Source organism: Rhagoletis zephyria, unplaced genomic scaffold (assembly GCF_001687245.7).
Source record: "Rhagoletis zephyria isolate East Lansing unplaced genomic scaffold, Rhagoletis_zephyria_1.1 Rzeph_scaffold_00460, whole genome shotgun sequence".
NCBI lineage: Eukaryota > Metazoa > Arthropoda > Insecta > Diptera > Tephritidae > Rhagoletis > Rhagoletis zephyria.
Window position 1 is genome coordinate 1 of NW_016157544.1, and position 14,418 is coordinate 14,418.

Sequence of the window (14,418 nt, forward strand, 5' to 3'; positions counted from 1 at the left end):
AAGTGGTGACAATCTGCACACCGCCCATACAAATGTCACCAGTTTTGTCTCCAGTTTTGAAGNAAATTTTGCAAAGTTGAAATGAAACTGAATTTTTGTGAGCCATTATAAATGACTTGCAACTTTTAATATATATCAAAAGAAAGATAAATCGATTACCTTTTTTTTGATTATAATATTATTAAAATCGCTTAACTTTCTTATAGAAGTTTTCCAATNTAGAAATTTTGCAACTTTTGAAACCGTCTATATATAAGTCGAAAAAACTCTATCAAATTTTGCAAAGTTGAAATGAAACTGAATTTTTGTGAGCCATTATAAATGACTTGCAACTTTTAATATATATCAAAAGAAAGATAAATCGATTACCTTTTTTTTGATTATAATATTATTAAAATCGCTTAACTTTCTTATAGAAGTTTTCCAATTTTTTAAACATCTATGTGCAAATGAGTAATACTAATAATAAGAAACTAAGCCAGCGCATATGTACGTATGTAAAAATATATTTATTAATGTTAATTTCAAGTTTTATTCATAATATTGGTTATTAAGTATGTATACTATGCATTTTGAAAATAAATTTTGCAAAATAAAAATCAAAACATTTTAGGATTTTTTATTTAAAGTTTCTAAGGTTATTTTGAATTCGCTGTGAAGAGAATGCAACCCTGAGCCGGCAGAAGGGGGCAATGCTAGACGAGTGCAGCTATATGTTTTCCTTACGAAGTATCTGAATGAGTGCGACAGTGATGCAAGGCTCACACGTACAGGGGGAAAGTGGTGACAATCTGCACACCGCCCATACAAATGTCACCAGTTTTGTCTCCAGTTTTGAAGTGACCGAAGCCCGCGGTTTCACCAGATTTTTCACCACTTTTGGCTGGCAGGGTAGTTAAATACTCGATACCTTATTTGGTGATTTTACTCGATACTTTGCAAAGTACTCGTAGTATCGAAAGCCTTTTAAAAACACAGGCGCGTATTCATAGTCCAGCCACTAAGTCGAAACTAATAAAGTTGCAACTTAAATTTAAGTACCACATTATAATTCACTTCTATTCATAGTCGCATTTAAGACTTATACTAAGAAGTTTTAACTTAGTTTTACGATATTGCAAAACGATTGTGACAATGTATCGATTTTTCTTTACGATATTTTGGAAAAATTTCATTTTTATTAAATAATGTCAAGTTTGATCATCCGTTTATGTTTTGTTTATGCAAAAGAATAAGGTATAAGTTTCTTGTTAATTGTGTGAAATACCCAGAACTACCGCAATTATGTGAAGTTGATGTTTATCGAAAGCATGCTGTGAAACATACAAACACATATCTAAATGTTATGCACTAATTTAGAANATATTTTCTTCAGATGGGTCCATAAGAAGTGAAATAGGGTCGGAGGTGTTGAAGCTGCGTTGCCTTTTGGCATCAAGTACTGGACAAGGCGTAATTAGGTGAAGAACGTTTGATGGGAAGTCACAGAATGGACAATTATTATTCCGGCCCCTATCGAGAAGGTGAGCATGAGTGACTATAGTGTGTGCAATTCGAAGCCGTATGAACGGTGTGAGCATGTTTGTTGGCATGGAAGACGGATCTTATGGATCTATTGGGTTGATTCTGGCGTAGTGGTGGTTGTAATCGACACAATCAAGGGCTAACTTGCAACGTCTCTGTTCGTTAATTTGACGATATATGTCGCTTTTGATGAACAAGCTGGATGTAAAGCTGGGGTGAATCTTGCATCGTTTGCCATTCTGTCCGCAATAGTATTCCCGTCGATGCCAATGTGGCTAGGTACCCACATTATATTCAGTTTTTTTGGACAGCAGATGAGGCAGTCCCTAATGCTACTGATGATGTTGTTGGAGTTGTTACAATTATATATCGCACGAAAACAAGATAGGCTATCAGTGCAGATGATGTATTTTCCTGAATTTTTAGTAGCATATTGAACAGATTGAAAAACAGCAGTAGCTTCGGCTGTAAAGATGGAGCAAAAAGGAAAAAGTAGACCATATGTAAGTGATTCGTTATTATCGCTAAAAACAGCAAAAGACGTCTGTGTAGCCTTTGACCCATCAGTGAAGGTAATGCAATGGCAAGAAGTTTTACATTTATTCGATTACCTTCAATGGCATGGACATGTTAAAATAATGCATTCTGTAAACGAAAAGATATACGGTTACCCCAAATTGGGGAATCACTTTTTGAGAGTAACCGCTCACCTTTTCGTTTACAGAATGCATTATTTTAACATGTGCATGTCATTGGAGGTAATCGAATAAATGTAAAATTTCTTGCCTTTGCATTACGTGTAATGCAATGCATAGGCGAAAATTGTTTGAGGCGACTTGTATTGCGTTACTCCATTGATACAAAAATAAGTACTTCCCAAAAAGTTTAAGCTTTTTGCTGGGTATGTATGAACTCATTTTTCGCAAGTGGTTTTGATATTCGTAGCATGGTTTTCGGCATATGTTTACTAGTCTTGATAAAAAGCAAGGAGAAAATTTGAAAAATACTGAAAGCATTTTAACTGGGTCCGTTGATAACTGATGAACATACATGTCCATATATATGTATGTTTGTATACATATGTATGGATGATATAATAGCTCTGATCCAACACTTTTCGTGTTAAATCCTGTAAAAAGGTCAAAAAGCAAAATCACTCTCTGAAGTGAGAGTAAAAACTGAGTAATCGCAAAAAGTACGGGCACAAAAAAAGCATCGGGAAAAATCTTGCAACTTCATTCTCTACACAACTCTCCAAAAATCGCATTCATTTACATGATTCTGGAGTACGGGGTCTATTTTCCTGTAACTTCCTGCACGTTCGTGTAAAAAATGTAAGTTCATTAAGTACTGGATCAGAGCTAATAAAAGATTGCACACAAAGATGACGAGAGTAAGAGGAAATGCAGCACTAAAGCTGATGCCAGATAAAACTTTGTAGCTTTGCGTAACATTTATAACTTTGCCAGCGAAGCGCCAGACGCAAAAGGTATGCCACAATGAACGCAAAGAAAACGATTTGGTATTGCTTTTTTACTCGTCAAAATTGCTGTGGATTTTATATATTTTGCTTTAAAAATATCAGCAATGTAATTAAGTTTTATGTTTCTACATGAAAACTCGAATTTGGGCGAAAGAAAATAAATATTAAACCGGTTGATTGTCAAAGCGCGCAAAAAGATGGCAGTTGGCCCTCTTTTCGCTTCACGCTGCAGCTTCAAAGATCTATGTGGCGTGCTTTGTGCATTTTCATACAATTCATCTTATCTGTCAAAGCGAATCTGTCACGTAAAGCGAAGCAAAAGTTTTATGTGGCATCAGCTTAATGAATTTAGCTTCCCAATTTGCAAACAAAAGATGGTCAGGCCGATTCTGAACAGAAACTCCCCGGGAGTTTTCTCTCTTTCCCTTTTCTCCTATCATGAATAAAAATTCCTTGAGGATTTTTTATATTAAATGGCGGAGTTGAGCTCTCAAAAAAGCCTCAAACAACTTTTTCGAAGTTCGAATTTCCTCCTCCCAAGTTTTCGGGGAAAATGCTACTCCTGGGAGTTAATTATTGGAGGATTTCTTTCTCGGGAGAAACAAATTCCCGGAGAAAAAAATCCCCGGGAGTATTAAGAATTGGCCTGGGTATGTTATATGTATTCATGACTTTAACGTAAACCCATCGACAGATGAAGCAGAAAAGGAAAACTAAATTTGGGAATATATACAAATAGAAATGCTCAAACTACAAGATATAAAACAGTAATTGATGCGGTGTTTTCAAGGTATTTTAACGCCTCTGAGTCACAAGTATACACAAGTACCATATTTTATCAATTATACCGATAATTTCTTGTATTAAAAGAATTAAAAATGAATAAGAATAAAAAAAAATAAATCAGCAAAATTATTAAAATTAAGTGAAATTAATGTTTAATTTCTAACCGAACCTAGATGTGTATGTATGTAACTGAATCGCCTAATAATAGATTTTCATATAAAAAGATTATCCTCATTTTCGAGCCTAACTCCCTAATCTGCAATTACAAAAGGAGATTAGCCATACAAAATAATAATTATAAAATAATCTCAGATTAAACCAATCTATTTTTAGCGATTATACTTGCAAAGAAGAGGAGGAATGCCTAATGTAAAAGTAAACAAAAATTTACGCTAGCATGGAAAAGAGGTTTGTACAGGTATTTTTAATAATATATTAATTTAAAATATATTTAAATAGCATAATATATTTAGCAGAAGAAGAAGCTTAACTTTTCCTCGAGTTGTGTGAATAACAAGCGCAACCAGTTTGACACCTAACGATCTTTGATTGGGATTATATTTATATGTAAACGTACTTTTATGCTTTGCTTCTTACATTTCAAAACCGATAGAATACAAGATGGCGCACTGCATACCAAACGTCTTGTTTATATGACTTATGGTTCCGAAGTTATGACTGACGCCTCTTTTTACAAACTCATTTATATATACCTAAAGATAACCATCTACCCTAGATATGTTTGCATAATAAATTTCAAGTTCATGTGACTTACGGTTCCGAAGTTAAAGCTTAAATAATTCACGCCTATGGGAGGTGCCACGCCCCATTTTCCAATACTACGGTTGCAAGACGTACTGATTTTTCAACTCTTGTACTGATTTTATTCATTTCTTCAATCAGTACGCTAATGACCTGATTTTTCAAAATCTGTACTGATTTGTACTGAATTTTCAATTCAAACAAAATACAAAATACCATTTTCTTAAGGTTTTTACATAACGTTGGAACTTCCTTAAAATGTACTGTAAAAAAATAATAAGAAAACAATTTAATTATAGTTGACATGTTTTAGATAATGTTTGATATGCCCCAGAAATTAATACAACAAAAAGATCAATCGTTTTATGGGCATATCGCCGGGTCGTTACGTACCAGTTGCGACAATAAATCTGAATATTCGAATGGCTTTTGCCTATAACTTACTTTTTCTCAATTTATTGACTTTGTAAAAGAGTTTTGCCTGCAAGACATATAGTTAGATACTCTTTTTAGCGAATTCTTAGTCTTTCACAGTTTTTGCGTAGTTGAAAAATTACTTAAGACATGAGGAAATATAGATGAAGTCCTTTAAGGGCCGGTTACTCAATGTCTGGTTAACACTAATCTGCGGTTAAACATCGTTATCGACGTCTCCGACTCCATGCATATAACAGGGAGTCGGTAACGTCGATAACTATGTTTAACCGGATATAAGTGTTAACCAGACATTGAGTAACCGGCCCTAAAAGTGGTACTTTTTCACAGTAAGAAAACGTATTTAATTTTATATATTTTTTTTTAATACCACACTGAAACGAAGCAACTGAGAGGATCTTAAGAATAAAGTTTGTTTCCTGGCGCAAAGAGAGAAACCGGCTTCTAATTAAAATTTTTGAAAGTGAACTTCAAATTAAAAGTAGTTTTAAAATGAAAAGTATAGAATTCTTTGTATATATAAACACTGACAATGGGATGATTATTGCTATTCAAAAATGTCACAATTATAAAATAATTTATTGGCTTCTGTGTATAATGATGTGTACACTCATGTTAAAATGAATAACACTTTTATTTTTTATTAACTATATTTTATTCATATACCAAAATATTGTTAAAAACAAAAACTCTGGCGTTTTAAAGTATTTTCTGTTACTTACATTCATAATTTTGCTTTGAATAACTGTTTAAGCCCTGTATGCAGCTCTCAAGAAAACGGTCAAGAAAATATTGCCAATATTTCGCGTGTGTGTCCAAGGAATTTTGACAGTTTTGATACCTCGCAGCCTGTTGCCTCATTCTTTCCTCAAGAAATAGTGGAACGGTCATATATTTCTATTGCAAACCTGAGTTGCCTTGTGCTCTTTTTTCACAAAAAAAACTCTAGAAAACCGTAGTAGAAAGCGTAGTAACACTTTTCAATCGATCGAATAGAGGACCTTGTTGCGGCTCTGTACTTTGTTGACAACTGCGGTTGTGTGCGCGGAGAAGGAGAGCAGGCTATCAAAGGTAACCCCTAAAATTTTTGGGTTGTTCACCGTCGGTATAGGTGTGCCGTCGACGTGAATGCCTAATTCTAGCCTGACCTCCTTCGTCCAGGTGGTGAAGAGGGTCGCCGTTGATTTCGTTGGGGAGAGGGTTAGGCTCCTTGCAGTGAAGAAGCGAGAAAGGCTGGAGAGATAACCGTTTACTTTTGAGCAGAGGTCATCAATTCCATTCCCGGACGCCAAAATCGAACAATCATCAGCGTACGAGATCAGGGAAACTCCTTCAGGAGGCTGGGGGAGTTTCGAGATGTAGAAGTTAAAAAGTAAGGGGGAGAGAACACCACCTTGTGGAACCCCTTGTTTTATTCTTCTTGGTTTCGAGGTTTGATCTCTGAAGATTACTGATGATTGTCGACCACTCATATAATTCGCCGACCATCGCTTCAGTCCCTGTGGGAGAGAGGAGGCCTCAATGTCTTCTAGCAGCGTGGAATGGCAGACGGTGTCAAACGCCTTTGACAAGTCCAACGCTACTAGGACAGTTCTCTCACAGGGGCGGTTGCGATTTAGGCCACGAGTTATCTGGGTGTTTATGGCGTTAAGTGCTGTTGTTGTGCTGTGCACTTTACGGAAGCCATGCTGATGTTTCGCTGGGGTTAGGTGGCAGGTGAAGTATGGGAGCAGCAGGGCCTCAAGTGTCTTCGCGACCGGGGAAAGGAGCGTTATCGGGCGATAAGAGTCTCCTCTGTTGGCGGGCTTCCCCGGTTTCAGCAGTGGGACCACTCTCCCTGATTTCCACACATCAGGAATGATGAGAGTGGTCATAGACAAATTGAGGACCTCCGTGAGGTATGCTACTCCCACAGGCCCCAAATGTTTCAACATCAGCATACAGATTCCGTCGGGTCCAATGGCTTTGGAGGCTTTCGCCTTCCCGATGGCCCCCTTCACTTCACCGCTGGTGAAAACAAGTGGTGCACTGTTTTTGGGCAGTTTGTGCAGCCTCCTGGTCACTCGACGTTTGGCCTTGTCTACCGAAGGATGCAGTGTGAATTGCCGACTGAAATAGTTCGCGCATTTCTTCGGGTCCGATGAGGCGTGACCTTCGAATGAAATTTCCACTCTGTCATCACGCTTCGTCGGGTTGGACAAGGACCTCACGGTTGACCAGAGCTTACTCACACCAGAGGTGAAGTTACAGGCCTTCAAGTGCTCTTCCCACTTTGTCCGCTTGTGTTGATTTACCAGTTGCCGAATCTCCAAATTAAGTTCCCTCAAGCGAGGGTCCCCGGGGTCGACCTGGCGTAGGTGGTCACGCTCATTTGCTAGTACAGCTGCTTCAGCCGGGAAATTTGGGCGGACTTCCGCGATGCGTCCGGACGGTATGAAGCGAGCTGCTGCGGCTGTGACTACCTTGCGGAACTGGCGTTCGCCAGCATGTACGTCTGTGGGTGTGGGGAGGGCGGCGAAGCTGCTCTCGGTAACTTCCGCGAAGCCGTTCCAATCAGCTTTGTTGAAGTTGGTGTAGGTTCGGTGATCCGCGGGAGCAAAGTCGGTGGGCTTATTGATCGAGATGATTATGGGCAGATGGTCTGATGCTAACGTTAGCATAGGTCGCCATGATATGCTATTTATCAGACCAGCGCTAGCAATTGTTACGTCTGGCGAGCTGCTGCAGCTGCCCACAATCCTGGTGGGGGCGTCGTCGTTCATGGTGCAGAATGTCGAATCGTCTATCTGCTCAGCCAAACTGTTTCCCCTCCGATCATTGGCCAGGCTTGAGTGCCAAAGATCGTGGTGCGCATTGAAGTCACCTACTACCAATCGGTTTTCGCCTCTGAGTAGCGCACCTATGTCAGGGAGATATCCAGCCGGGCAGCAGGTGACAGGGGGTATGTACACGTTAAATATTTCGAGCTCGACATCGCCTGACCGGACAGCTATGCCCTGACATTCTAGGGTAGTGTCCCTTGGGTCGATGTCTTCTTCGATTAGCCGATACTGCACTGTGTGGTGTAGAATGAACGCTAGTCCTCCACCATTATCTCGCTCGCGATCTTTACGGAGCACATTGTAGGCGGCGCAACCCAACAGAGTTGAGTTGCTGTGCAACTTCGTTTCTTGGACCGCAGCTATCAATATGCCGTGCCGACCCATGAAGACTGCTATCTCCTCAATCTTGCTCTGGAGTCCGTTGCAGTTGAGTTGGAGTACGTTCATGTGCCTTGGGAGGCTGGTCGCGATACGGGGGGTCAGAGAAGTGTGGGGCCTACCTTGGGCCTGTTGCGCCTGACGCAGTTGCTGTTGCAGCCTGATGGTAGGTGGCTGCGATATGGGCGTTGTTGTCTGCGCCGGCGGTGCACTACAGCAAGGGGCGCTGTAGTTTGTAGTCCATTCGCGAGTGGTGCGTAGACCAGAACATAGCCGGAAGTGGCACCAGCCAAGGCATGTGTTGCATTTGACTGATGTCACATTCCGGTATATTCTGTTCTGGCACACGGAGCAGATGGTGTGGGCAACCAGTAGCTGCTGGTTGGCTCGCGCTCGCGAGTGGGACCGGCCGGTAGGTTGTGTGGGAGGGGTGTGTTGGGAGGTTTGCTGTTGCTCAGGGGAGCTTCTAGGGGCCGTGCAGGCTCTTCGGGTGCTAGGTCGCACCCGTGCATTACGCGAGTGGGTAGCCGTGGATGCTGATGGTGTCGTTTGGCTTGAGCAAAAGGGAGCCACAAAGTTTGTGGTCCACTCCCGGTGAGACCTAAGGCCAGAGCAGGTTCTTAGGTGACTCCATCCGTTGCAGGAGTTGCACCTAACCGAAGTGGAGTTCGGGTGGAGTCGATTCTGGCAAACACAGCAGAAGTAAGTTTCAGGTCCGGGGTTGGGCTCTACGCCCGCCCGGAGAAGAAGGATGCGGAGCAATCCGGCTGCAAGGTATTGCTCCATAGACGAATAATGATTGGTGGGTATCGCCGATCTAGACGGGGTTAGATCGCTGAATCGTAGAACCGGCTGTCGTGGGAATGATCCTTTTCGTCAATCCTCTTTCGTTAAGAGGGGGGGGGTTTGCGGGGCCCACACCCCCTTCCCCCTCAGCCCCACCCCTAAATCGTTGTACAAATAGCTAAACATTTCCCAAAAATTTATATAAAGTCGACGTTCAAGTTGTAAAAGTAGGAAAGTAAGTAAACTGCGAGTGTGTTGCAACTTGCTTTCATGTTGTAGGTACGTGCAGACTCCGTGTTAGGATGTGGTATTCGATACAATAATTAGTGGTATTCATCCAAACCGATAACTTAATCAAGCAGATAATAGGAGCGTTCCTTAAACTATGTTCACATATCAATATTATCTCAATCAAAGCTCGTTTTTTAATCACCCCGTTTACACAGGCAAATCTCAGATTATTAGCCCTCAAATTTGTTGTGCTTGTTATTCTCACATCTCAAGGAAAAGTTATGTTGCTTCTCTGTGCCACCGTGATCACGTTTTTCTGCTATAATAAGCAATATAAATATATTTTAACTTAAAATTTTATTAAAAATACCTTTGCAAACCTATTTTACTTGCTAGCGTACATTTTTGTTTANGACAATAGTCGTGTTTTCTTTGGTTATAAAGCGCAGTGTCACTAACTTTATACTACTAGCACGGGGATAAAGAAATTATAGAAACTACCTCACTAAATTGGAAAAAATTATATTTACGAGATATCTATTTAAATAAATGTACATATAACATAGGGGCTATTTATTTGAAGCAAGTTATAAGAAACAATTGGAACAAATTGGAAAAAATTATATTTACGAGATATCTATTTAAATAAATGTACATATAACATAAAGGCTATTTATTTGAAGCAAGTTATAAGAAACAAAGGCAGAATGTCTGTTTGTGTATGAATTCATTTGTCACGGCTACGAAACTTTGCGAATTATCAGTGAAACAAAACAGACGGGATAATAATTGAACCAGATCTCTATCAGGATCATATCGTTGTTGAATTTGCGTGCAAAATTTGTATGCGGATCCCGATTATTACCTAAGAAAACATAGCTAGAGTTGCGACAGAGTGGCATTGTCTTCAGTTTATCAAGTTTATTCAGTGAAATCGCTGGATAAATTTATCAGAAATGTGTAAACGAGTTTCCATACAAATTTAGACAGTTCATTTATAAGGTTTACACAATTATAAGTTTATACGGTTTACAATGCATACCTTATAAATGCATGATGAATACCCTTATTATTTTTCGATACCTATTCAGTACTTGATCCAAATGTGTCAATACAAAAATGAATTGTTATCGGACTAAAAGTATCGAGGCTGTTCTTATATTTACTCGTATCGTATCGTAGATAATCTTTCAACTAATCGCTTACAATGAAGTTGGACGGCTCCCTACTTTCGTTCAACTTTTGGTTCAACTAATCGCCTGTGAAAGTTGAATCATGTAAATTCCCTATAAAGAAGAAATTTGTGTTTTTTTTCTGTACAGACGCTATCTTCGACGTATTCTTAACATGCCTACTATTGGTTCTGCATACACAATAAACGATAATGAAAATAATTCGTCATATTCAAATTTGGTAAGTGCGCGTAATTGTGGCGATGTACGCAGATCTGCAGTTAAAGGGCGGTTAGACGTGCCAATGCTTCTAAAAATCCTTTTTGCAGATCTGCAGGAATCGCAGGATATGTTCCGCATAGTATCTGTTTGTTCGAGGCTGGTACAAAAAAATGAATGTGGCGTGGCACCGCCCCGTGAAAGAGCAAATACCAAGGAATTCAATGGTATGCTTTTCTTTCTCTTCCGACTACCGGACTCTTCAGGCGAGCCTCTTTAAAATGGGGGAAAAATCTGTGCATTCGCTCACAAAATGCCACAACTGTTTTTAAGTACACCAGATAATTAGTGATTTTTTGCTCGGATTTAGTTTTTTTGTAACGTAGATTTATAGCACTTTTACCAGGTTTTTTTTTTAACAAATAACCAAAACAAAGCGTATTGAGTTGGGGAAAATTTTAGAATGGTAACCCCGAGTACGGAATTAAGGAAAATAGGGCGGTAGAGGGGGTTCTAAAGGGAGTATATGTAAAGTTTTAAAGCGCGGAACCTTATAGTTTTTAAGTAATTTGTTATTAAAGTTTGTAATTTTCACCAACTTGTATGGGACTATTTCACAATATAAATGCACTTTTCACTAAATTTACACGTTATTTACACTCAATATATGCGCAGTAAGAGTGTGCACGTTCAAACAAATAAATACTTTAAGTACATTACAGCTTTTTTACCAAAAATTGATTGTTGTTTAATTTTATGAGAGTATATGCAGAATATGTGCAAATGGCAGCAGGACTGTGTTGCCATATCTAAAAACCAAGAGTGGAAAGCAAGACCAAGAGAAAATACAATTTAAAGGAAAATACGATAAGGTTATTTTGTTCAGATTAAAATAAATAGTAGGGGGATCAGGGGCTGAACACCTTTCTGCGTAGGCGGCCTTCGGCCGCGCTTAGGGATTATAACCCTACAACGTAGAATTCTCCTTTCTGTGTTGCCATAGAAATGGGGCCGAACACCTTTTTGCGTAGGCGGCCTTCGGCCGCGCTTAGGGATTATAACCCTTACTACGTAGAGTTCTCCTTTCTGTGTGAACTAACTGGGGCTACCGCCCCAGTGATGTAACCTTGGGAAAGGATGAGGTAACTAGAATTCCCTTTCTGTGTGGTAAACCTGGGGCTGGCGCCCCAGTGATGTCTATTTTGGTTGGCCATAAAGGAAAGCCAACTGCACCTTTCTGCGTAGGCGGCCTTCGGCCGCACTTAGGGATTATAACCCTCACTACGTAGAATTCTCCTTTCTGTGTTGCCGGAAGAGGGGAATATGACCCCAAGCCCCCTACTATTTATTTTTATCTGAACAAAAGAACCTTATCGTATTTTCCTTTTAATCGTATTTTCTTTGGTCTTGCTTTCCACTCTTGGTTTTTAGATATGACAACAGTCCTGCTGCCATTTGCGCATATTCTGCATGTACTCTCATAAAATAAACAACAATAAATTTTTGATAAAAAAGCTGTAATATACTAAAAGTATTTATTTGTTTGAACGTGCACACTCTAACCGCGCATATATTGAATGTAAATAACCTGTAAATTTAGGGGAAAGTGCATTATATATTGTAAAATAGTGCCATACAAGTTGGTTAAAATTACAAACTTTGCTGTACTCCGGGGTTACCAATCTAAAGCCCGCCCTTGAGTTGCCACTATGCCAAATATTCCCAACATTACAATCAGGTTAGACTTCAAGCCTTTCAAATAGTACAATAACATCGTTGCAACAAGTGCAGAATAGCGACTTCATCCCGGGGAAAATGGATAAGTGAGCCTGGGAGGCCCAAATAAATATTATGGCTACAAATAAATATTATGGCTGCTAGAAGGAGGGGAGTTGTTAATTTCCAAATCCTAAAATGCCCATTTTCTTAAAAAATTCCCAACCGATTTTTTGAAAATTAACATCGTTTCACAGGTAATTACAATACCTTTCATAAATATGAATTTCTCTCTATTTATTTATTATCTATATAAAAACAAAAAAAGAAAAGAATTTGAAATGGCGTGATTTATTTAAAATTTTCACTTTATTAACCGACTTCACAAAAAGGAGTTTTTATTTACATTAAAATATCTCCAATAAATAATATATGTATGTAAGTAATAGTAGAAATACCAATGTTGTAATATTAAAATTTTAGCTATCTAATTTCTTTGGAATAATAACTCTAATATTATTTCACGGCATGTTTTTAATACTTCAAAGCCTCTATTAACATGAATGCATTTTCCAATGCAATTATCATAGATTTTATTTTCGATTAAGTTTTGGGTTTTGCTTTAAGGAATTCTTGTTTATTGTCATTGAAAATGCTAAGCGAACTGGAAACAGTCCTGTAAATTCGAAAGGCATATCAGAACGAATTAAAGGGGCGATGTAAATTGTGGTTCCGAAGTTATGGCTGATACAAAAGCCTGCGTTGTGAGCTACGTCCCCTTTTACAAACTCATTTATATAAACATACCCTACTATAAGCACCTATGTATGTACCATAGATATGTCTGCATACAAAATTTCGAGTTTATGTGACTTCAGAAATTATGGCTGATTAAAAATTGCACGCCTATCAGATGATCCACGCCCCTTTTACAGACTCATTTATATCTATACACCTTAGTATAAGCACCTAACATAGATATGTCTGCATACCCGTTCCCACGACAGTCGGGTCTACGTAACTAGAGCGTCCCAGATTTATATTTGGCCAAGGACTGTCACTCCAGCAGCACACCCCAAAAACTCTTTGGGGAGCTTGTATGCTTCTACAACAACAACAACATGTCTGCATACCAAATTTTACGTTTATGTGACTTAAGGTTCCGAATCACTCTGTGATTGCGTGTGTTTCATCTCACGCTTAAAAAATTCATAGCGAGCAGCATCAATGTGTCCTTTTGACTCAAAGTGTTCCGTTAATTTGGAAGTAAATTCTTTGAATGTTTCGTTTGCAGGTTCAATTGCTTACCAATCCACGAAAGAAATAATGATTTTTGCTTTTCTGGACTGCTTACCGAATATGCCAGGAAATGCTGCGAAGGTTGCTCAAGGTATGATTCCCAATTCTGTTGGTCTTTATGGAATGCATGAAACGGAGAGACCACTGTCGACTCTGCGGCTAGGGTTATCACTGTTAAACATTGACTGTTGAATCTTTGTTTGTTGGATTAATTCCTGGATGAGATTCTCGTTCGCCATATTCTTTGAAAGATCTCTCACGATGGTTGTTGGTCTCGTCGCCAGTAAATGTTCCAAGTTAAATAACGAAGGTTTAGTTGCTTAAATTAACTTTATTTCAGATCGTTTTTAATCTACGAGTTACATATATCTAGAGTACGAGGTGCGTACGTTAGATGTTGTTGTTGTTGTAGCGTACGTTAGTTGTTGTTGTTGTAGCGGCTACAACAACCCCGCCTAGGACGGTTGGTATCTCAGTCGTTGTCGTCAAGTTCCACTAACGGCAACTCGAGGAAGCGTGCAGCTTCTGTGGGGTTGGTCCACTGGGACAAGGCCGTTAGGGTTGTCGGGTTTTCCGGGCATGCGAAGAGATGTTTCGAGTCATGTGGGGTCTCTCCGCATGCCGGACACTCATTCGGCACATCCTCATTCAATCTACGCAGGTAGGAGTTTAACCTTAAAGGGGCGATGTAAATTGTGGTTCCGAAGTTATGGCTGATACAAAAGCCTGCGTTGTGAGCTACGTCCCCTTTTACAAACTCATTTATATAAACATACCCTACTATAAGCACCTATGTATGTACCAT

At 39.3% G+C, this 14,418-nt stretch overlaps 1 protein-coding gene across 3 annotated transcripts in view; it reads left to right on the top strand.

Moving 5' to 3' along the window:
- Positions 1-10,319: 10,319 nt before the first annotated feature.
- LOC108359788 (transmembrane protein 104 homolog) overlaps positions 10,320-14,418 on the top strand; it is a 53,319-nt gene continuing 49,220 nt past the window's right edge. Inside the window, exons 1-2 of one of the 3 annotated variants that reach the window (XM_017611808.1) lie at positions 10,530-10,620; positions 10,709-10,825. In XM_017611808.1, the coding sequence (XP_017467297.1) occupies positions 10,772-10,825 (54 nt within the window). In that variant the 5' untranslated portion in view covers positions 10,530-10,620; positions 10,709-10,771. Of the gene's footprint in view, positions 10,621-10,708; positions 10,826-14,418 lie in introns of all 3 variants that reach the window. The other 2 variants (XM_017611807.1, XM_017611809.1) reach the window with 2 other exon arrangements.